This window comes from Mastigoproctus giganteus, chromosome 3 (assembly GCF_048544385.1).
Source record: "Mastigoproctus giganteus isolate SK-2022 chromosome 3, ASM4854438v1, whole genome shotgun sequence".
Taxonomy (NCBI): domain Eukaryota; kingdom Metazoa; phylum Arthropoda; class Arachnida; order Uropygi; family Thelyphonidae; genus Mastigoproctus; species Mastigoproctus giganteus.
The window spans coordinates 245,268,750-245,294,541 of NC_143577.1; the positions used below are offsets into that span (position 1 = coordinate 245,268,750).

The 25,792-nt window shown below is 38.8% G+C and overlaps 1 protein-coding gene across 2 annotated transcripts in view; it reads right to left on the bottom strand.

The window, feature by feature from the left end:
* Positions 1-25,792, bottom strand: part of Gprk1 (G protein-coupled receptor kinase 1) — a 485,675-nt gene that overhangs the window by 227,532 nt on the left and 232,351 nt on the right. For both annotated transcript variants that reach the window (XM_090370993.1, XM_090370992.1), the window contains exon 4: positions 7,492-7,593. In XM_090370993.1, coding sequence (XP_090227119.1) covers positions 7,492-7,593 — 102 coding nt within the window. The remainder of the gene's footprint in view (positions 1-7,491; positions 7,594-25,792) is intronic.

Genomic DNA, 25,792 nt, shown 5'->3' on the forward strand with positions numbered 1-25,792 from the left:
GCTGAAGTTCTTGGTGAACTTACAAAGCTCATGAAAGTTCTTTTGACCATTCTGATGACTACTTCAGAGCCTGAATGCTGCCATCTGACATTAAAAAGAATAAAAACAATTGTAAGGAGTACTATGAATCAGGAAAGGCTAAATGCTCAAGCAATGCTTTCATTAGCATTAGCATTAGTATGAGTCATATGATGCAAGAAAGCAAGCTTATGCAGCATAAGCAAAAAAAAACAAAAAAGAAACGCTCCCATTTCACCCCTCTGTTCGTTCCAAATACCTGTCCAGCTCAGCCTTAAATTTATTTAGGCTATCAACTTCCACAACAAAGGATGAAAGTCTGTTCCACCAACCAACTACCTGCTGGCTAAAGGCAAACTTCCCCACATCTATCCTACACCTGTCTTTCCTCAATTTGAATTAATGCCCTCTCAGGTGATTATTCAGAGCAAGAGGAAGAATCCCATCGGCATTGAGCGTGCTTCAACCATTCAAGGCTTTATACACCTCAATCAGATCACTTCGCAAGTGCCTAGTCTCTAGACACTGTAATTTGCAAAACTTAAGCCTTTCTTCGTAAGAGTAACCCTTTCTTCCATTCACTAATCTTGTTGCCCTTCTCTGTACTCATTCCAACAGCTCTACATCCTTCTTAAAATGAGGCCTCCAGACCTGTATACAGTACTCAAGGTGTGCCCTGACCATTGCTTTATACAAGGGGATAATCACCTTCTTATTCCTGCTAGAAAAATTTCTGTATATCATTGACAAGACACTATGAGCTACTCTTGCAAACCGTCTGCACTGCTCAGAAAACTTCATATCTGCCTACACAATTACCCCCAGGTCCTTTTCGTTCTCTACCACTATCAGTGTAGTACTTTACATGTGTCAATGTTAAACTTCATTTGCCACTTCTCAGCCCATCTGCTCAACTTTTCTAGATCCTGTTGCAGCAGCATACTGTCGTTAGTGTCCTTAACAACTCTGCCAACCTTTGTATCGTCTGCAAACTTGGACATTAACTTGATAAACCATCATCAATATCATTTATAAATACAGAAAACAACAATGGACTCAACACTGAACCCTGAGGGACTCCACTAATAACATTAGTCCATGATGAGCAGTGTCCATTGATTACCACTCTCTGTCTTCTCCCACTCAACCATCCCTTTATCCATAGAAGCAATTTGCCTCCAATGCCACACTGCTCCAATTTGTTCAGTAGTCTTCCATGTGCAACAGTATCAAAAGCCTTTCTAAGATCCAAATATATGATATCAAAGTTATTTCTTGCATCCAGTTCCTTTGTGACCATATTATAGTATCCAATCAAATTGGTCAGGCAAGAGTTTCCCTAAACAAAACCATGCTGTGTCCGAGCTATAACTGAAGTCTTATCTAGATGATCCTGCAATGCTTCTTTAACCAGTGCCTCCATTACATTTTCTGGAATAGAAGTTAAACTAACAGTTCTATAATTACTTGTGTCACCCTTTGATCCTCCTTTGTGAATTGGGGTCACATTTGCACATCTCCAGTCCATGGGTATCTCCCCTGAGTCCAAAGAAGCTCTCATAATTATGGCTAAAGGCTTGGTTACTTCCTTTGCTGCCTCCTTTAATATAACTGGATAGATCCCATCCACCCTGGGTTGCCTTTTTTATAGTTATCTTCAACAATTTCTCCTCTACTTTCCTCTCAGTTATTACAAAATCATCTAGCTCACTGTGAGAGTTTAACTCAACTCTGGCATCCCCGTCCCTGAATAACTCCTCATGGGTGAATGTAGATAAAAAACACTCATTTAGTTTGTTAGCCACCTGAGCAGGATCATCAACAGTTGAACCATCAATATCCAGTGGACCAATCTGATTCATCCCTTTCCTTCTAGAGTTTACATAGGTAAAGAACTCTTTGTTGTTTTTCTTTGCTTCCTTTGCCAAAAATTTCTCATAATCTGCCTTTGCCTGCCTAATCTCTTTTGTGACTTGGTTACAGACCAGCTCATATCTATCATAGGCTTCCTTGCCACCCATTAATTTATATGTATCCCATGCATTTTTCTTCTCTGCCATATGTCTCATTAGTTCATCTGACATCCATTTAGGCCTAAACCTTGAACAATATTTCTTAGTTGGTATGTAAAGTTGGTATGTATCTGCAGATTCTTTATGCATGAAGAATCACTACTGATAATCAAATCAATAGTATTACTCCCTCTAGTTGCCTACTGAACATGCTGATGTAGAAAACAATCATCCAATAAATCCACAAAAGCCTTGCTAGTGTGTGAGTGACCAACCCACAAATTCCAGTCAATATCTTGGAAATTAAAATCCCCCATTATAAGACTCTCTGATTTACGGGCCCACTCTCCCTGTACAGTTGTTTATTATACTCATCAGAGTCATTAGGCCACTCCTACTCTCAATTTGATTTCTCAGTGCTTACGTCACACCAAACTGACTCGACACTGCACTGTTCAGTGATGTCGACTGGCTTCACTTCCTTTTATGTGTTTCTTAATTAATAGCATAACCCCTCCTCCCTTCTTATCCTGTCTATCGTTCCTGTACACATTGTACTCCCCAAATCCCAGTTCTGCATTCCTTATATCTGTGTGACACCATGTCTCTGATATCCCAACAATATCTTCCTTTGACGTTTTGAGAAATACCTCAAATTCATCAAATTTATTTACCAGAGAAAAGTTTGGTCAACAGTGCACCAAACTTGAATGAAAAAGTTAATCTATTTTCAACAAATAAAAACTGAAGAATGGATTTTGTTTTTAAATAAAAGTTCAAGACTGTTAATGGTAAAAGTCTAGTTAATGTTTTGTAGTATTTTTAACTTGCTTATTATTATTGCTGTGTATGTCTACATGTCTGATAACCAAAACAATTTAATGTAACTTTAAGATGCAGCACCCCCAAACATCAGTCATGAGCCACCACTGCTCAAGAGAGGGGTTAAATAAAATTAAATAAAAATATTTTTTATGTAGGGCAAGTTCTTTACAAAATTGTTTACAACTATGTTATCTTGCATCATACATTATAAATATGGTGCTATTATTTAATAATTTCATATATCATGATTTGTTATATTTCTATTCCGCTGGTGTTACTACAGTCATACCTCACTTTACATGAATGGCAAGTTCCTCGTAATTTTACACTGAGTAAAGTTCATGTAAAATTTGGTTCTAAATATTATGTTAATGAGGATAGATAACAGAAAGGTAAAGTGAAATATTAACACAGATATACTAATAACTTGAAAAAGACTTAAATTAAAAAAAATATTAAATACTAATGATGATGTTTAGTAAATTAACATATTTAGATATAACTAACTGTTATTCATTCTTCAGGTACAAAGTGCCTAGCTATGGATCTACTGAAGATGATTACTTAATGAAGGTGTCTAGCACAGTTTGCCTCACCTTTCCTTCCAGTTGCACAGAATTTCTTCACAGCAGGCTATTCGAGCCTGAACCTTTTAGAGCAAAATGCCAGCCACTGTAATTTTGCTCTAAAAGGTTCAGGCCTGAATTTATCAAAGCTGATCCTAACCAAAAAACTTTGGTTGTTAAGAATTTTTTCACCTGAACTCTTCATCACCTATTCCATCAGCCTATGCACCTAGCATTAGTGTAGAAGTAAGTATATGCATGCCAGTTTGCAATCTTAGTAACTCTAAGCCTGCCTGTATAATTGCTTGTCCCATAAGAACCCCTCCCACCTTGCTCTACAACCTAGTGTTCTCAAATAAAATGCTTGCCAAAAAAAAAAAAAAAAAAAATCAGATGATGAATTAGAGAAAGGTGCAAAAAAAGCACAGCACTGATGTAACAAATAAAATGCAAACTAAGTTAATATTGTTTCAGCCTAAAGCTGCGATGACTGTATAAGACCTGCTCCTCGTTAAAATGCTGCATTTTCTACCAATTTTCTTCAAAGCTGCATCATATTAATATCTTAGCAAGTGTTTGTGGTTATGGAATCACAAACACTTGCTAAGGTATCAGAGGATGAGTTAGAGAAAGGAGAAAAAAGCTGGCAAAAAATTTCTGCACTGATGTAACCGACAGACTGTATTAACTCCGTTAATATCTCTTCAATTTTTTTGAAAAGTGACATTTCTAAACTTAAGACTGTAAAATAAGCAGCTCATCTTCTCTTCATTGAAAATTATGCATTATTCACCAGTTTCCATGACCTTTGTACCATATTAACAATTACTAATTTCAAAAATTCCAGTTACCATGGCAAGTTCAGAACATACAATTTCAAAACAAAATTTATTTCAGAAGAACTAGGGACAGGAAAGACTAAATGGACCGAGTTTACTTTTTGAGACTAAAGTAAACTTGATGGACTAAAATAGCCCATCTTTTGAGGAGAGATATGGATCAAATTATTAACAACTGTCTGCAGGTGTCTGGAGCAGAAAATGCAGAATGTACCTAATTGATATATACTGATGAGCCAAAACATTATGACCACCTACCTAATATGATGTTGGTCCTCCACGTGCAGCCAAAACAGCTCGTACCTGGCGAGGCATGGATGCTACAAGATTTCTAAATGTGTCTTGTGGTATCTGGTACCAAAACATAACCAGCAGATCCTTTAACTACTGTAAGGTCCATAGTTGAGACACTGCAGATCGGAGTTGCTGTTCCAACACAAACAACAGATGCTCGATGGGACTGATCTCTGGGAAATTTGGAGGCCAGGGCAATACTTGGAAGTCTCCCTCGTGTTTCACGAACTAGTCTCAAACAATCTGGGCGGTGTGGCATGGCACATTATCCTGCTGAAAGACAGAACCGCCAGACGGGAAGACCGTTGCCATGAAAGGGTGTACCTGGTCAGCAATGATGTTTAGGTAGATGGTAGACGTCAAGAGTGCCCGGCACATGGATGACCGGACTGAGGGTATCCCAGCAGCACATTGTCCAAAGCATGACACCGCCACCACCGGCTTGTTTTTGTCCCATGGTGCACCTGGATGCCATCACTTCCCAAGGTAAATGACACACACGTCCCCGACCGTCCACATGGTGTAACAGGAAATGTGATTCATCGGACCAGATGACCTTCTTCCAATCACTCAAGGTTTAGTTTCGATGCTCGTGTGCCCATTGTAGGCACTGTCGCCGGTGAACTGTGGTTAGCATGGGCACTAGGAGCGGCCTGTGGCTATGCAGTGCCATTTTCAGTAGGGTTCGATGTACTGTGTGTTATAGGCACCTCCGTAGCCAGGTGGGAAGGAGCAGCAGTGCATACCACACACTTCTCGATTAGACAGGGGTTCGAGCCCGTCACCACCAAATACGGAGGATGCGGAAAGGTCACGGAATGACCACTGCATATCCAAGAGCAATATGGCCTTAGTTGCTAATGCTCCTAAAAACCAAATAACAAACAAACAAACAATGTGTTGTGACACATTACTCCCATCACCAGCATTCCAATTACCGGCAAGTTGTGCCACAGTCACCCTTCCCTCACCTCAAGCAACGATGAGCTGTGGTAGTCCAACACCTCGCCGGCAGTTCGTGGGTTTCTCCCTCCTCGGACCACTTTCGGTAGGTACTAACCACGGCTGACCATGAGCATCCCACCAGCCGTGCCATTTCGGATATGCTTTGACCCAATTGTCTGACCATTACAATTTGGCCTTTGTCAAACTCGCTTAAGTCCACTGCCTTTCTCATCTTAAGAACAAGAGTAAGACTGATTAACGGAGCTCAGTATCAGGTGTTTTTTTATACAGTGTCCTGACGAGTGCACGTGCTGTAGTTACCTGCAGTTGCTTAAATTTGCATAACGACTTGCTGGTCACAATGTTTTGGCTCATCAGTGTATGTATATGAATAGCATCTTTCAATACATTTTATATTATTTTCTTTTCTATTTGTTCAATGGTGCTAATGCCCCTTACAGATTGGAAAATCTTAGTATTAACAGTAATAACAAACCAATTGAAATGTTTATTAATTGACAATATGGGATGTTAGTTAATGTTTGTTAATTGATATTCCATATTTTGTTGCTCATCCAAGTGACTTTTCACAGTGAACCCACCAAACATGTTCTCTAGCTGTAGCACCCATGCACATCTGGCTAGGCCACTGACTCCTTCTCAATAAGACTCTAGTCTATGAGGTGTCAAAATGTAGTGGTAATAAGAGAACAAAGAGGAAACGTTCCATCTTATTCTGCTGCTTGTCATGTATTTCAAAAATTTGCAGCCATTAGTGATCAGCAAGCTCAAGAAGCTTCATTATTCCAAGGGATGAGGCAAGGGCAAATAAGAATACACTGATGAGAAATAAGCTGTTTAAGGAGTGGCTTCTAAAAACAAACAAAACAATGAAAAGTCAATAGAAGTTCTGTTTTGCAAGGGCAATTGTGGAGTGCAATGTGGATGTTCATTTAACAACATCAAACATGAATTGCACCAAATTTATAATGAGTGAAACATGATGAAAATCATTATACAGAAAACAAATATAGATTTCCACAGACAACTTGTTGAATGCACCATCTTAGTACTGACTATGATTTGTATACCAAGGTCACTGTGAAGTAGCAAAAAATCAATTTACAATTACCATTGCCATGGCTTTGTTTCAAGCAGCAGGTGGTGTTTCTACTTTTGCATACAAACAGTGGCACATTATCCTATAGGAAAAAAGACATCTGCCTAGGGCCCCAATCATAGGGGCCCCCCAAAATTACTGTTTCAAAAACTTATTGCTATTTTTTACTAATATTTTAAAGTGATTTTTATCGGAAACTGAACTTTCTACCTGCCAAGGTCAATGAACTTTACTTCAAGATTAATTCGGAAATTACGTTTTTTTCAAAAATGTTTTACCGATTTTGATGAAATTTCATACTTAGTTCTTATTTAAATATATAAATATATATTTATATATTTAAATAAGAACTAAATATAATTTGTTTGTTTTGTTGTCACAATAAAATGAAATTGAAAATGTTTTTTATTAGCTTTTTCTTTAGATAGGCCCCCAAATTCCATTTTGCCTTGGCCAGATGATGGTATAACATGCCACTGCATACAAAGATAGCAGTGTTCAGATCCAAATCTGGAAAAGCAAAATGGCTTCAAATATAAACAAAGTGGCATCAACTTCACTGGCGGAAAGTTCCATCACAAAGTGTCGCCCAGCCAATTTATGAAAATAGGCAGTTTTACTTCCTTCTGACAACATTACTATTACATGAGGGATAAGAACATGATTTTTGTCATTTTATTTTTCAATGTTATTCAGTAGACACTTTCCATTTAAAGCACTTTTGGTTATCAGACATGTTGCAATGAGTTTTTATCGTACTGTTAGGCTATTTAGTAGAGAAATTTCAATACAGTGAATATGGAATGATGTTTTATAAAAAAAAATTAAATAAACTGAACAGTTATTATAGAAATAGAAAACTCTACACTTACATGGGTATGTGAGAGAAGTTCCTTCATTATAAAATTATCGTAGATTTCTCTTGCTGCTTGCCGCCGTTCTTCTATTGTTTCCAGTTTTTCATACCTCTTTATCTGAAATAAAATTTGCTCTTAAAATTCAAGTTCTTTCCTTGTCTCACCAAGGTTTAAATCAATTGCAAAAGCCCATGTTTATTTGCAGAACAGATTTCACATCAAACTAAACAATTTAAAATAAAATCCAATTCACACAACCTCAGACATTTTTTTTTTTTTTTTTTTTTTTATTCAAATGAAATAAGTATTCCCAACATTTGCTACCAGTTAAAATTAAGAATGCAAAAAAAATTTGTTCAAATTTTTATGCTGGGCAATTAGTACCGGGCCAATGAAAGGTCTTATAAGACAAACAAGTAGCCTTCTGCAAAAAAGGTCTACATTTTAAAAATTATATAAGGATGTTTTAAAAAGTTTGCAAAATGACTATAAAAAAAGCATTTGAAAAAGTTTCTATTTTGGAGTTCAACACACCCAAATTGCACTGCAATGCAGTTTTAAAAATGGAACTAGAGTCATTTTTACAGTGCGCACACGCACGCACGCACACACACACTTTTAATTGGAGAAATACAACCATAAAATTTTTTTATGTTTCGATTGCTTGTGTACAAGCTATGCTATATACCCACTCCAGTATTGATTTTGATATTATTTATTCCATTATCCAATATTTTTCAAAATCCCAGACAAGCCCAATTGTTTCTTTATATTGAAAAAAAAAAAGCCGTGAATTACGGCTGAATTTGAAAGTATCTGCAATTCTGCCCAGCCATGATAGGAGTGAGTATATGACGAGAGCCTTGTTAATCAATTCGGCCCTGGAGAGATTGAAAAGGCTCAAGTGGTAGAATTGTTCTCAGCCTGGTCTGTGCTTGTTAACAGGAGAGACTTCTTCTACAGGGGTGGGGTACACTTAAATAGAAAGGGTGCAAGAATTGTTGCTGATGCTATCGAGGCAGTGTTAGGTGGGTCAGAAAACTGCTAGCTTAGGGACAAACAGACTAATAGATTAATAGTAGCTGCTGGCAGAGATGAAAGTGATTCTTGCACTACTTCTATTAGAATGAGCAGCAGCCTAGAAAACAAGGTGCAGGGGATTTCAGACACTGCTGGGAGTCATTGTGGAACAAGTAAATACATGGGCTGTGTTAGGGTAGCTAAGAATAGGAACAGGTACATGTATACTTGTGTGTATACCAATGCTAGGAGTTTGGTAAATAAATTTAATGAATTTGAGGTTTTGGTCAAAACATCAAAGGCAGATATTGTTGGGATATCAGACATGGTGTCACACAGATATAAGGAATGCAGAAATGGAATTTGGAGAGTACAATGTGTACAGGAAGGATAGAAAGGATAGGAAGGGAGGAGGGGCTATGCTATTAGTTAAAAAAAAAAACAAAAAAAAACAGGTAAACTGCAGCCATTACCAACCCACTGCAGGATGGAAGACTCCTCAACAATTTGTAGTGACGATTTCCACTCCCACTTGTAACACGTGACCCGCATCCCTCTTCTCCCATTTTAAAAAAAAAAAAAAAAAAAAATGGACCATAATCTGCCACGCTAGTCCAGTGTGGGTTGGCAGATCGACCGTATTTAGCAGTCATAGGCTTGAACCCCCTGGTCTACTCAAGGAGCATGTGCTACTGCACTTCTGTTCCTGACACTTGGCTACGGAGGCTATTAGTTAAAAACCACATAAAATCCAAGGAAGTACAACCAGACGACATGGCTGGACAGTGCAGTGTCGAGTCAGTGACACTGAGAGATAAAAGGCGTTAACTATTCGCAGTACCAATCAGGGAGAAGCTATGGGCGGAGCTACATGTGCCCATCATTCCTTGTCACACAAACCCTTGCCAAACACCATAAACTTAAGTTAACCAGAACTGATACTTCCCCAATGATTCAAAAATGCAATATAAGCAGAGGAAGCATTTTAAATGGGAATGCTATAAATGTTAAAAATTGGAACTAGAAGCAAATGCATCTCTGTCATGCTGGGAGACCAGCATAATAATAATAATAATAATAATAATAATAATAATAATACTAGGGGGCTCTGCCCCCTGCTCACTTTGACCACCAGCCCTCGCAGATGTATGACGGAGTAAGTTGAATCTTTTCTACATAAAAGACACATGTGTCGAAATGCACTGATAGATATCTAATCAGTCAATGACCTATGTCATTATTTACCTGTGCATTTGTAGTGACGATTTCCACTCCCACTTGTAACACGTGACCCACATCCCTCTTCTCCCATTAGCTACCCCACCATGCAGCATTCTCAAGGTCAAATATATATCACTATGTAATTATTTACCTGCGTTTACATAGGTCACTTATGAAAAGGCCTTTTGCTTCAGGTTCCATTATGCATGAGGAATATTGTTGCATTCGAAAGAGCAGGACTAAAATATTTAACTAAAATATTTACAAACTATACAAATATTTAAAATATTTGCAAAACACTAAACTAGTTACAAATATACAAACTATATCGGATCCCTAAACAGCCAATAGAACATAAAATGATGCCATAATATTCACCAACCTTGTGCACGAGGTTGGTGAACGTTATGGGGCAGTTGCCTTTCAATGCAGAGAATGTTGGCATGCGTCTCCTGTACGCACTCTACATTGTCAACAGCAGGTGTCTCTGCCCAGTAACCATTTTTGTGTTCCTTCCATGTAACGTTCACCAACAATGTAGAGGTATGATTGTAAATAGTTTAATGTTTTGTAAATATTTGTATAGTTTTGTATTGTATAATGTTATTATTTGTATAATAATAACATTATACTAATATACTAACATTATAATGCACTAATCAAAATCTAATTAGGAAATGACTAATGTAACCCCAGGGGCTCACATTTGGTGAGTATGGGCTTGGCACACCCAGGGTCCTGAGCTGGATATCATCATTCTTCTCTTTCTTGATGATTCCCTTCTACTTCTGACTCTCTCTCTCTCAGGGTAATTCAGAAATTTTTTTTTTTGGCTGGTTTTATTATTAATAATAATAATAAAATAATAATTTTTTACCTGTGCATTTGTAGTGACGTAATTGCACCGCCCTCTTCTCCCATTGGCTCAAATAAATATCACTAGGAGGAAAACTTTTTTTAATGTATAGAGAGAAATTACAATAATAATGAGAAGGAAAATAAGTAAAAAACCATTGCAAAAGTCACTTCAGTGGACCTACCTCCCCAAAGGTCAAAGTGACGGCTGAGACAGATAAGAGGCGCCACCCGGTGTCACCTACAATAACTAACTTACCAATGTATGTAAGCTGAAGCTAAACAAGTCCACAGGGGCAGGCAATCCCAAGGGTGCAAGGGGTGCACTGCACTCAGGCACCAATGTTCAAGGGGCACCTGACAACCTGAAACTTAGATACATATATGAAGAAGATTTTAAAGGGGGCGTGCCAGATTTCAATTGCCACCCAGGCACAAAATTGTGATTGACACCCGGGCACCACATACCCTAGGAATGCCCCTGCAGATCCACTTCCATAAATGAATGATGTCAAAGAGAAGTAATAATCATACTGGAGAGTGTGGCACAGGATAAAATCACTTGCAATCAGGCCTTAGACAAAGGAGTCAGTTCAAAAAGTTGGAGACAGTCTCCCGAGAAAGACAGCAGAGCAAGTGGCACCGTCCCCCATATAGTTACCACAAGGGAAAGGCAAGACCATCCAGCCCAACCAAATGGAAGTGCTTCCTGTGCAACTGCACTAGTGACCACCCAGCAAAGAAGAAAACAACAATGCATGAAGGCACTGAAATGAATATGTTCATCATACAAACATACTACGAAATAACCAAGCTAGAGACCAATACGACAATGTACAGGTCGAGACTACATGCCAAATGGTTGGAACGATTCCTGGGTGTTCAGCTCACTGAACAGCAAATAGCAGACCAGAGAAGGGCCATTGTCATGAAGACCCTGGTAGCTCCTGCAATCTTGGAAAAAATCAATAACTACAAACAACAACAAAAATGGACAACATGTAACCAGAGGAGGAAGAGGAAGAAGAAATACAATCCAGAGTAGCTGAAGTGGAAAGAGACAAAGTCATGATATCCAGAACAGAAGACGAGTGGAAGAAGGCCCTAACAGAATTCGAGGGAATGGATCCCACAAAGACTCGTGATACCAAAGCAGAGATCCAATAGAATCCTGTAGAGAATCACAGACCACCTCAATCGGCAAATAATACCACTTTACCTTGACAACAATGGTGCAACACTGGAGGCCATCCACACAGCCATGTATTGTGCTGCCATAGCAGCCACTAAGATTACTGGAAGAGAATCAAGAGACCAGCAGCAGAAGAACCAAAAAAAACAAGGAACTGCCAACTTGGGAAAAAATACTTCAGCAGAAGATAGAAGAATTAAAGTCAACATAGGCTAATTGACTGAGTACCAACGGAGTTATAGAAGTAAAAATTGATTGGAAAAGTGAAGAGCATCGTCAAGAGAGACAATGTCCACAGCAAATATGAGACCCAAAATCAGAGAATAGGATACTTAGACACATTGAAGCAGAGTCTCCTCGCACTCAGCAAGAGACTATATCAATACAAAGAGAGCTCCCAGAGGAAAATAGGCAACTGAATCTTCAATGAAAACCAAATAGACTTCTACAGGAGTATTGGACAAGACAGGATAGCTAGAACGGAAGAAAACCAAGGACATACAAGAGATGATAAAGTGGAAGATTTGGGAGGAAGAAGTACAACAGTTGATCAGGAAGTCCAACAAATGGTGAACCCCAGGAATAGACGATGTCCACAACTACTACAAGAAGCTCACTTGTACTTGACTTGTATATAAAATACATTTCTGGAACACGTTTTAATAAAAATAAAAGGATTATTAAATTAAATTGCGTATCTTCCGTAGAGGTAGAGCGTTTACGCTCGACGGCGTCGATGTTAACTCTGCGGGACACAAGTAATTGAAGTTATAAAAATGATAACCAGTGGGGCGACAACCATCGTGGCGCCCCATACAGCGCTGGCGCGCAGAGCTCGGTGTATGTACAGTGGTGCGACAAAGATTTTCGTCTTGCAAAAGCAAGATGATAAACGGATTGGAATAATTAAAACAAAATCGAAAACATTGGCAATTATTTATTTATTATTATTATTTTATTTTATTTATTTATTATTATTATTTTATTTTATTTATTTATTATTATTATTTTTTTTATTCCCCTTTCAGCTTATAAACTGAGGCATGAGCCTTGTTACGCCTCACCCTCGGCACGGCTTTGAGGAAAAGGTTACCTATCTGATTGACATAGCGGTGCCCAACACTGGCAACCTCCAGAAAACGCATGAGAAAAAAATCAGGAAGTGCACGAACCTATGACAGGAGATCAAAGAGATGTGGCATATGCAACAAGTAACAACCATCCCGATCATCGTGTCGACCACCGGTATGGTTCCAAAGAACATAACAGCTTAGCAGCAATAGGTCTTCCAGAGAAGACCTACAAGGAACTCCAGAAAGTCGCAATCCTGAATACCTGTAACATCAGACATAACCACCACCCTGTGTACTTGGTAGCAATACCGTTAACGGGGTGGAACCCCAAATCAGGGAGAAATAATATGAGCAACAACAATAATAATAACAATAATTTACTGTATTACATGCGGATAAGTTTGTCCAAGTGTCGCCCTGCAACCGTCGTTAAATCTAATACCAACGCTTAGCCAAGTGACAAGCCATATGATTTTTATAGTTATAATGAACAAAAAATTGTACTCCAAAAGGAAAAAAGGTTGCCGACCATTGCTTTAAACTCTGAAAACATCTACTCTGAGAAAACTGACGAGAACACAAAACAAGAAGTTGGGATAAACGAAACTAATATCTGTCCGATTTTACTGAGAAGGACACTTAGAAACGCTAACACCAAACCAGTATGGAATATAGAAGAATGAACAGCATGAAAACTGCGCAGAACTGCAGGGATTTTTCTTTTAGGGCAAACACAGTTCAGAAAAATAATGGCACTAAGATTAACATTTATGGCGCAGAAGTGCGAACGGATGCCTCGCTACTCCCGTAAGATTATTAAACTTCAAGACGGAAGCCATAAAGCAAATACACCCGGGGCACGCTACAGGAATAATGAACAGGGTAACTTACCCAGCCAGAGCACCGATGGGACATTTATTAGTTTTTCAACCAGAGTATTGCAACTTAAAACACTGTGAACTGAATAAGAAGTGATGTAAATCACGCGTAATGTCATCTGTAATCTAATCAAAGAATTATAAAAATATATATATATATATATATATATATGAAAGGGGTGGACTACGTTCTGATGTAGCTTAACTGTAAATGCATTTTCCACTGTAGTCAACTGACACCTATGTGATGTACATGTTGTTCAAATCGCTATAATAAAAATTAATGATGTACAGTTCTTTTCAACGCGGACTAAATTATTAAAATTAACTGCATGATTAATTAATCTACAAAATGGACTATCAATCGCTGTACATTATTTCCCATAAGAAAAAACCAACCATAGTAAAAGCAAGCAAACCAGTACATAGCACTATAAACACTGTGAAATTACTAAGATGCTTCGCTTTATAAATAAAGAACCATAGTTTTTTTTTTTTTTTTTTTTGGTCAACTTAGTACTCACAGCAGGAGCAGATGCAGCAAACACCTAAATTAAGTATAGGAAAAATAACCAATACACTCTCAGAGCATTCCCCACCTCCCCTAATCTGTGACCCTAGCAGTCTCAGAAATAGGTATAAACTGCACGAATATAATGTAGGAGCAGCAAATGTCCAAAGAAGCACCACAAGTAGCAGAAGCTGAAGCCATCGGTACACAGCAGCATTTACGAAGTTGCTTAGTATCAACTATTTAAATTTTTGCATGAAAGCCTTGCGCATTTGCAAAAAGTTTCGGTTGTGATTGACTGCAATGACCTAGCGCAGTGGTTCCCAACCGGTGTGCCTCGGCATATTGGTGTGCCGTGACCCTTTTCAAGTATGCCGCAAGATTAGGAAAAATTCCATTGAGTTCGGTGGCAATCACTATTTCGGTGTGCTGTTAATATTCGTCTTTTAACTTAAAGTGCGACTCGAATGACAAAAGCTTGGGAACCAATAACCTAGTGTCTCACTGTCTTAAGCAGTTATCATAAAACGTGGCTGCAGTAATTGTAATAGAGCATATCCATGTACGAGTGTAAATGCAAGTATACATGCACCTGTTCTTACTCTTATTAACCCTAACACAGCCCATGTACAGTATTTAATTGTATCATGATGACTTCCAGTAGTCCTTGAATTCCTCAGCACCTTGCTTTTTCAAGGCTGCTGTTCATTCCAATAGAAGCAGTGCAAGAATCAATTTCACCTTTACCTGCGGATTTCTGTGTATTCCCCCCCCCCAGCTAGCAGTTTTCCGACCCACCTAACACTGTCTCGATAGCATCAGCAAATATTCTTGCGCCCTTTCTATTTAAATGTATCCCATCCCTGTAGAAGCAGTCTCTCCTGTTAACAATAACAGACAATGCTGAGAAAAGTTCTACCCCATGATCTTTACACTCCAGGGCCAAATTGATTGACAAAGGCTCTCATCATATACTCCCTACTATCGTGTCTGGGCAGAATTGCAGACATTTTCAAATTTAACCCTAACTCGCGACTTCTTTTATAAACATTGTCCTGTATTTGTTAAGTAAGCCCACCGATCTCCTACTCCTAATGTCATTACAGCATATGGAACTCCAAGATACTAAAGAACATGAAAAATATTATCGCAGAGATACTTGTGAGAAATAGTTTGTAAGTAAAACAAACATATAAGTTTTCTTTACTTACAAACTCATGACAATCCTATTATATATACATTGAATTCAATTTCAAGCAAAACTTTACCAGCATCACCCACATTTCCTCAACCAGATACCTGACACTTTCCTAATTGAGCCACGGTTGAGTGAAAAATGGCTACTTTGTCTACAAATAAGCGTCGAAGAAAAGCAATTAGACAAGTACTCTTTATTGCAAGGGTTCTCAGACTTTTTTTAATGCACTGCTTAAAACAATGTAGTGTTATTGTGCCACCACAGTAATAAATCATAAATTGTGTCAGTGTTTTTATGTATTTCTAATTATGTTTTTTTTTTTTTTTTCTTTTCTCTTATGGGTTTGCGTACTATCTGGAACCATTAAGCGTATCATCAATGGAACGCGTGCCACTGGAACGCGTGCCACAGATTGACAGTCTATGCTCTTTGTATACATGAAACTTTAACTTCACGACATACAAATCCCTTCACGGCTACAAGTAGGGCGCTTACATTATAAAATTAATTGATTATTGAGGATAGACAAGTTAATTGAAGTTAGAATAGAATGATTAGAACAGAGGTCCCCTGTTGTGTGGTGTTTTTTTCTGGGGGGGGAGGGCGTGTTGTTTTTATGAAGCACATTTTTAACGAAATATGGAAAAATCAACCGGTTAATCCACGTAAGGTTCAGTTCTTTCTCTCACTCTTTTCCTCTTGTATATTAATGACCTTCTTTCATTGGCTGGAAATCCTATCCTATCCATAGTCTTGCTGATGACAACATAATGCATTACACCTTCCAGACTGAGAAATTGCCGTGCACAAACAGCTTCAACTTCTCGAATATCCACTCCAATTCCTTAAATGCTGATCTTCAAGTAATTCTCCAGTGGGGCAAAGATAATTTATTTAATTTCGGTCCTTCTAAAACTCGTCCTGTATTATATCTCGAAAAAAGGTTCCTTCTGTTCCTATACTTATCTTCGATGACACTGGGATTTCTAGACAAGATCACATATCTCTATTTGGGATTACCCTGACTTCTAATCTCTCTAGGCACAAGCACATCGCAAATATTGCTTCCCCTGTTTCTAAAAAACGGGTCTTCTCTTTCACTCTCTGCGTTACTTTCCTTCCAAATTCCAAATCCGTCCTGCCACGGAATATTGAAGACCTAAAACCTCTCCCATGCTTCTAGATTCAATTCAAAGGAGGGCTGTTAGGTTAATTAACGACTCATTTCTAACAAAGTCTCTCCACTCTATCTCACTAACGTTCTGTTTCTGGTGCATGCCTTTTCTATAGCTACTTCCATGGGCACTGTTCTTCTGAATTGGCTTCCATAATTTCCGCTCTCTATTCCAAACCAGTCCTAACACGTGCCGCAACCATTAGTATCCTTTTACTGTGCATCTTCACGCTCATAGAACTAACTTTTCCTCATTTATTTTTTCAACTTGCGTTTTCTGACACAACCTCCTTTCATACATATTTCCTGACAATTACAATCTACAGAAATTGAAGCCTGATTACAAAAAGTATCTTCTTTTATCTTCTCAACCTTCAATCCATGCGCGGTACTATAGGTTTTAATACCTCTCGTGCTTGAGATTTTCAGAAAAAAAAATTTTTTTTAAAGATACATATTCCAAATAATCTGGAATCATGTAGTCCCAACACTGAAGTTAAGTTTCCTTATGCGGATCTTCTGGCCTGGTGACTCAATATACACCAAGTCCCCGGCAATAAGTTTCTGTGGATTCACTATCACTTCCTTCCAGTCACAGAATTACCAATCCTATCTAGGGCGAATCGCCCCTAGACGGGTGGCATGCAACCACAAATGGAGAAAATTAGGGGCTAACATCTCAGGAAGACTACACGGGTGGAATACTGTGACATTCATATGGCGTTGCTGGTGGGACTCCACAGGAGCGGGTTTTTCCTATACGTTTTTGTACTAGTCTGAGCAGTAGCAGAGTGGTCATAATCACCATCCTCCCCACACCTGCAGTTCAACTTGAGTGTTTGTTTCCTGCCGACAGGGCATGGCTTAATGTCTAGGCTGAGTCAGTTTGGTTTGGTCCCTTCTGGCTTGTGCTTCTGTGAGGCGATGGATTTATACACGCCACTAAACATCTGTTTAGTGGCGTGTATAAATTACTCAATCATTTTTAACATCTGTTAAAAATCTCAAAATAATTTTACGACAGGAACCAAACTTTATTTTAATTAAACACATCGAAAACTATCCAATGCGGTGTTTCCACCGCTTTTAAATTTTTTTTTTTTTTTCTTAAAGCTCACACAAAGTTGTTTTCAATGTGAACATTAGTTTTTTCATTTAAATCCATTTTAGAGGGAAAAAAATACTTTAAAATTCTTACAACTCCATTGAATAAAAACATACAAAAAACGTTTAAAAAAAACATAACATTCAATATTAATATTAACTTAATTGAAATAATCACAATTTTCAGAGTCAGAAACAACTGTCATTTGGAGGGAGGGGTGTTAATTCCTTGATGGTAGAGGGTTCTGGTGAAACAGGCCCAGTTGATGAAGTGGTCTTGAAGAAACCATCAAGCTTCAGTTGCCTTACACCTTAGTGCTGCTTTCTTATCACTGTACAAATTTGTAGATCGAAATCCTCTAAAATGGTTCAATATAATGTATGATGTCATCCATATGTTGTCTTATAACAGACAATTTAGAATGAGGTGCAACCGATTCTTCGTCTTTGTCATCATCATCGTCCTCTTGTTCTCCACGAAGATTTTCCGCAGTCTCTCCCTGAGAAAAAAATTGATAGCCCGGATCACCTTCATCATTTTGGAGCCACTGTTCCACATCATTCTCAGTTTCAATTTTGTTGCCGGCCCTCAGAAGAGTGTCCCGAAAATTAGACGCCTTAACTCCCCCAAAGTCCAATTCAGGTTCTACGTCGTACAACTTTCCAAGCATTGGCGAAGGTAGTAATCTTCATATCTTTCCACGCAACTGCTAAGTTGAAGACAGCAGATCTAACGTTGTATGCATGTAAATTTTGCAGTGTCCTGGTGTCTCCTGCGCAAGTAGCACAGTATATCGTCATCGTCCTCCCCACACCGGGTGAAAAAGGCCCGGGTTCGAATCCCGTTGATGACGCAAGGAACTTTAGTGGGCTTTTTCTCTCCGTGGCCGAGTTAGTCAGTCTCAGGCGTAGATAGCAAGGTTTCCCCCGCCGAGGAAACTGGGGTTTTTTTTCGTCCAGCAAATAGGCAAATCGACAAGAGAACACACGCAATTTACTGACAAAATAAATATATGTGTAGATGTAAACATTTACAGGGGACCCTAATATAATTTGTCCTGGTCCCTCTTGTAGCTTCTTCTGCGTCTTGTTTCTTCCAAAACAACTATCACTTCCTCCAAAAACTTCTCATACAACCTCTTACATGCGACGATTACACCTGATCCATCGGCTGTACCAGTGAAGTAGTGCTAGAAGGCAGAAAAACACATTTAATTCTCCCATCCCTGCTAATAACCTCTCAGCATTAGGGTGAGCAGGTGCATTATTTAGCAGTAAAACAGCCTTTATTTCATGAGAAGGAATTTTCAGCATATCTGTCTGATGCCGACCGGGTTAGCCGAGTGGGTAAAGTACTTGCCTAGCAACCCAAAGGTCGCGGGTTCGAATCCCGCCTCGGGCTTGGATCAAAGTACTGCAAAAACATTGTGAGGTGCATTATGGCCACAGAAGCCGATGCGCCAACAACTACCAAAAAAAAAAAAAAATCTGTCTGATAGCGTCGCACACCAGACAGATGTGCCGTCTGATGTGCGACGCTATCAGGTATAAATAGGTTTTAATTTTTTCCTTTAGGAAAGAAATTTTTTGTCCGTTAAATCCGAAGTCCGTTAAATCGCGGGCCTACTGTACTTTTTTGTCCACAGAAAATTTGTGGAGGTCTCCATCTAGCAACTGTATGTATGTATTCTAATACTGTATTTGTATAAGCAGAAACCTATCCCAGAGTATTAGCTTGTTAGGAACGGGCACCAAGGCTACGTTCGATTTGAGACACGGATTCTACTGTTACAGTGTTCCCAGAAGCTACGTTCCGAAATGTTCTTAAATCTTCTTAACCTTCTCATGTAGCATCTATTTTATTTTATTTTGTTAACAATATGTTGCTTTGTGATAGCATCAAGTTTCATCATTAAAGCAACACTGCGCTAGAGACTTTTTTTTTTTTTTAAGACTCGCCATCTCCTAATTGGAGGTAATATGAATATATTCTAACAATACCTTTAGAGCATGCCCATGCACTATCTTAATTTAAGTAGTGGATCTTGTTTAAGATGGCAAAATGAACCTAATATATTCACTGAACGAAAACTTCGCAAGGTGTAGTAAATGGCTAGAAACACTAACCAGCAATTTAACGAAAATTAACTGAAAAAGTACAAAAAAATAATAATTAATCATATCTTAAATGTTATTAGCGGAGACTCCCAGGGTTCAGTGCTGGACCCATTGTTGTTTTCAATATTTATTAATAATATTGAAGAAGGTATACTAGGCTTAATTCCTAAGTTCGCAGATGATACGAAGTATGGCTGAGTGGTTAATGACTGTATCAGGGTTGCCACTACAACTACAAGACCTAGAAAAATTAAGCTGAGAAATAGTAATTGAAGTTTAACATTAACAAATGCCAGGTATTGCATATTACCAGCAGTAATCTCAGAATAGCGTACCAACTGTGAAGTACCACACTGTGAAGTAGAGGAGAATGAAAAAGATCTGGGGATACTTGTCGAGTCAGATATGAAGTTCTCTGAACAGGATGTTAATTTGCTGGAACGGTTAAGAGAAGAGTAGCGAGTTTACTGAGAGGAACAAAGGTAAACGGTACTCTTAGCTTTGTTCTGGAGTCTTTCTAGGTAAGGGCTTTGAAGGGATTGAATAAGCCAAATGCTGATGGCATCCTTCCTCTTGTTTAGAAAACACACATGAGAGGGCATAAATTTGAATTGAGGAAAGATGGGCAGAAATGTGTCTTCGGGCAGCGGGTAGTTGATTTTTGGAACAAACATCCATCTGGTGTTGTGAAAGTGGGTAATTTGAATAAATTCAAAGAAGAACTAAAACTATTTCTTCCATCATTTACTACTACTAATATTAATATAAAAATCAGAAAAAAATAAAATAAACATAAATAAATAACTACCTTCTGAAATGTGGCAGTTGCGAAAGATCTAAAAATGAAGCGATTTTAAATAGGTTTACAGAGAGTGCACGTCATTCATTTTTGGGGTTTGATGATGGAGGACGTGATTTCATTTAGCATTTCAAGAGAGACTAACAGCAAGTGTTAGGGGCATGAAAGAAGAAGACACGATGAAAATAATGGTTGATGTTTAGACAGAACTTTAAAAACAAGCGAGCTTATCCATCAGTGTGCAAGCGTTATCTGTATGGGAAAACGGGGATTTATTTTTAGAAAAAGTGTCCTGAATGCGTCGAGATCAGGTCTCCAGATTGACGATGGACAATTCTGAATAGAATTGTTCATCACCAGCCAACGAACTGAAGTGATCAATCTTCTTCCACTAATCTGTTGTTGATTACTGGAACAAGTTGGCTCCGCAGGTAGCCGAGGTTGACAGTTTTTGAAGAAATTCAGAAGTAACTAGATAGTTACATATGTGGGGAGGGAAAAGTATAATTTGTATTTTATTATCTACTTTTTTATTATTACTTTTTTTTTACCGGTGCAACAAATGCCTGTGACTTTCCTGCACTGTATGACTCATATTAATAATGATCAGGATAGAGGGATATCGGCATGTGAAACACTGTTACCCAGAGAAATCAACTACAAAAACACATGAAGCCAACGTGTCACCTCTGCATGCTACTGTCCACCGGTGCGTCATCTTGAAAAATCATCTAAGCCAGTGGTTCCCAAACCACTGAGATCTACGGATCCTTTCAAAAATCAAAAAGTTCATGGATCCCTTCAAATACCAAAAACAGTTTGCGGACCCCTATATATAACATATACATATGTATGTGTGTGTGTGTATGGTCGACCTGGAGACGTGGCTTTCTCACTGGGCAAGTCAAAAAACGGGAATGAAATAATGTGGTCGCATCTTGTGTTTTTATAGGCATGAATAATTTGCATAATATGCGGCTCTAAGGTGGTAGATCAATTTCTATTGGACACTCAGATATTTGCATAATAAAATATTCAGGAAAACATTTTGTTCTGTTAATTTTGTAGAGCAGTGCAGTACAAAGTTTTACCATGTTGGGCCACCTAGTATTAAATGTGTTCAAGGACAGATTTTGTTGATGTGACACTGGATGGATTTCTCTTGTGACAGATTGTCATATACATTAGAAATGTGACTTAAAATGTGTATTACCAGCAACTTTAACAAGAAACGGCAAGAGAACTGTAGGAAGGAACCGAACATAACAGTGTATTTGAAAATTTCCGTCACAAAACGCATTAATACGAAATGCATATTTTCAGTTCTCCTCAATTTCATATTAACGAGGTTTTGCTGTAAATAACATCTGTGGTTTCTATTTTCTCACATGAACCCCAGCTGAGCGATGTCAAAACTCGCTGTCTACATCCGCTTCTTTTCTGCTGTTCTTTCCTTGTTGAAAATAACTATTCCGTAAGTTTGACATCCCCCATAGTTTCCACGTTCCAAGATGTCACCTTTCTGTTTATAAAGCGGGACTACGATAAATCTCTCGCAATCATCTGGTACTGTCCTTTCCTCTCATATTTTTCCCAGCAACGTCCACTTCCATACTCACTATAATCCCAGATTCCCAAAAGCTTTTATCGCCACACTTGATGGCCCTGTTGGCTTGCCATTTTTTATCCTCTTTATGGCCTCTTACATTTTGTCGTTTGTAATATCCATCTTTGTCTAGTCTCTTCCTTCACACTTTCAGCACAGAGTTCAACTTTTTATTTTCTATATTCAAAATATCTAGACATGTCCGCCTTATCTTACATAATTTCTTTAGACATTATATTTCTAGTTTTTCCTTCTTAAACATATGGGAATGCTCTCATACGCTTTCTCTTCTATTTTTTCTATTTTGAGAAAGAATATTTCACTCTCCTCAAAATAAATCGTAATTTGGAACAGTGGTATGCGGATCGGTAGAACTAAAATTAAACTGGAAGAAAAGGTAATATACTTCAAAATAATCCAACACTAGGAGTTGTTGGACTGTTTGCAATTTGAGCTACGGTCATAAGGTGTCAATATATGGAGTCGGTATACTGAGTGTATTCTAAGGCCAGTTGTCATGTTTTGAGGGATGAAAAACCTAGTTGGTCTAACACGACCACCGTGTGTGTGTGTGCGCGTGCGTGCGTAAAGTATGACTTTATTCTCCCAAACACACAAATACTCTGTGTGTTTGGGAGAATAAAGTCATAGGTGACGAACACCTCCCACCAGCAAAACTGTTTAGGGTGGTAGGACACCTCCCAACAGCAAAACTGTTTAGGGTGGTAGGACCCACCAGACGAAGTCTGGTGGGTCCTACCACCCTAAACAGTTTTGCTGTTCTTAACAGTCCTCCCCCTGAGGGTGAGTTTCCTATATAGGGATTTCCTTTCTGTTCCTTATTCTTCTATATTCCTGGTTGATGAATTCCTATCATCCACCTTCACCACCTTCACAACCTTCGCCTATCCTCCAAGCTAGAACTGTCGTCCCTGCACGCCTTTCCAACAAAAACTTCAGAATTTCTTTTTAGAGTGGAGCCTTTCTGGCAGGCTCAAGCAATGATAGGGTTCGCCCCAGCCCCGGCGGAAATCCACCGCCCCTGAGGAGGGCGAGTTTCCTTTCTGTCCTCTATTCTTCTATATTCCTGGTGGACAACTTCCTATCATCGTTCCTGCACTCCTTTCCAACAAAAACTTCAGAATTTCTTTTTAGGATGGGGCTTCTCTTGCAAGCTTAGGCGACGATAGGGTTCGCCCTGGCCAGATACACCCTACTTCTGGTCCACTTCCTCGTGGTAGTGGATGGGCAACGGGGAACGTTGGTTTTCCAAAGTCCCCACGGCTAAGAGGCTATATGAATAACAGAGCAACATAACCAAAACAACACGAAGCAGACCCCCCCCCACACACACACACAATCTGGCCTTCACTGAGTTTGTACTTCGTTACAAAAGTACAAAACACGGAGTTGGGGGAGAAATGCCGCTTAAACTGGCGTATCAACCGGCACAAGGCCACCCATCTGTTTCTGATTCAACTGTGGCATGTGCGCAAGAAACTTATGAGAGGAGTCCAAGAAGTCCACTAGAAGTGCAAGCAGGGAGCTGCAAGTCACTAAAACAACATTTTAGTATATCTTAAGTAGAAGATTAACAATGAAACCGCACAAATCTCAGTTACTGCAGGCACTTGCGAATGAAGACAAAGCTAAACGATACAACTTTTGCAGTGCCATGTGCGAGCGAACAGACTTGAATGACGATTTCGCCTCAAGGATTGTGTTTAGGGAAGAGGCAACTCTTTTCGTAAGGCAAGATCAACAAGCACAGCGATAAAATCTGGGTAACACAAAATCGAGGCGATATTGTTGAAAACGAACGTATCATTGAAAAAGTGAGTCTATTTTGTGCAATGAGTGAAAAAAAAAAAATTATGAGCCATTTTTCTTTCTTGTGAGATATATATCGTACTGATATTCCGCAGCTGTTTCTTGTGCCTCAATTGGAGCAAGATGGAGATCTGAATGGGAGAGGTCTCATCTTTCAACAAGATGGAGGGCCACCCCATTATCATTTAGAGGTGAGGGTTTTCCTCAACATGGTTCCCCAAAGCTTGGTTCGATCGTGAAGGTCCGATATCATCATCATCCCCAAGGCTTAACCCCATCGGATTTCTTTCTGTGGTGGTACATCAAGGATGGGGTGTACCCATCTCATCCACCAAACGACATAGACGAACTGAGAAGCAGAATTGCTGCAACGTTGCTGATATGGATGCCAACATGCAGCTCGTGTGTGGAACGACTCGCAGGGCCGGCAGAATGCGGTAAGCTGGTAAGCAGGGCATTGGGGCGCCGAAATTCAAAATTTTTATTATAATAATATTCAATAAAAGTATCTCAAGAGCGCTAAATACATTTCTGCCTAAGAGCACCAAAGGGAGATTACTACAATAAAATATGCTTTAAATTACATCTTTGTTCATTTAAGAGTCATACTTTCTTCAAATCGGGACCTAATTTAGAATCACTTTGTATTATAGACTAGACGAAATGAAATCATTCATTGAAAAAATATATTTATCGTCATTACGGTGCCCTCTTACGACAGTTATCAAAATTTCTAAATAGAATTTATTTCTTCTTAGATAGTTGAAAAATTTCAAATTTCTAATAAGAAATATTTCACGTTTTTTTTTTTTTTTCTAATTAATCATAGATTAATTCAAGGTTCGTCACACAAGTAATTCATCAGGCCCGTCATAGGACATCCAGGAGTGTACTGGGTGTCCTACGTAACAGTATAGTGGCTTCGCTACTTGTCGCTTTTGAAGAGGTCTTAGTTCAATTCCCAGAGGAATTTCTGAAGTCCTCTTCAATCGAGGTGGTTGTTACCAGAAAAATTATCTGAAAAATAAATAATGTTAAAAGTTAGCTTTTCTCTATAGCTACAATAATTTCGTCATGATAAAGAATTCCCCCGAATATGACATCTCGAAATATTTCGCAATAACAAACATTAGTCCTTAGTGAGTCAACAGCTTTTTTAAAAAAGAAGTCATACCGGTGTGTGGATAGAAAGATTAATGCCCTCACTGAGCTTGTTACTTCATCGCTATCGCATTGTTACTTGTTTATTTAGCAAGTTTTCTCTTGTCTCAGCCTATTCCCCATAAGGTTTATTATACAAAGACATTCCATTATTTGCCTCCAGCAGACACTTTCCAGTCGGCTAACCGGATCTGATAACCAAGAAGTCAACAACCTAAACTTGTAACAAGATTATAACGAACAATTACACAATGAATTATCGCCTGATCCATATTTCCTGTGGAGAAACGTCGTCGAAATGGGGAGGGGGGGAGTTTGAATACCGCTGCGACTTCGCTTCGACTACATTTACTGAACGTTAACAGATACTTCCAATGTCCATAGTCGAACAAATTACAATCTTGCCATCTAAAATAACAAAACATGAGCGCAAGCGCGCGCGCGCGCGTGCGTGCGTGTGTGTCCACCGTACAACTCGAAGCCATGAAGCATAAAACTAAACTACTGCATTCATAATACACTCACTGCTCAAAAAATTAGAAATCTTTTGCAATGGCAAACTGGCGTCAACAGATA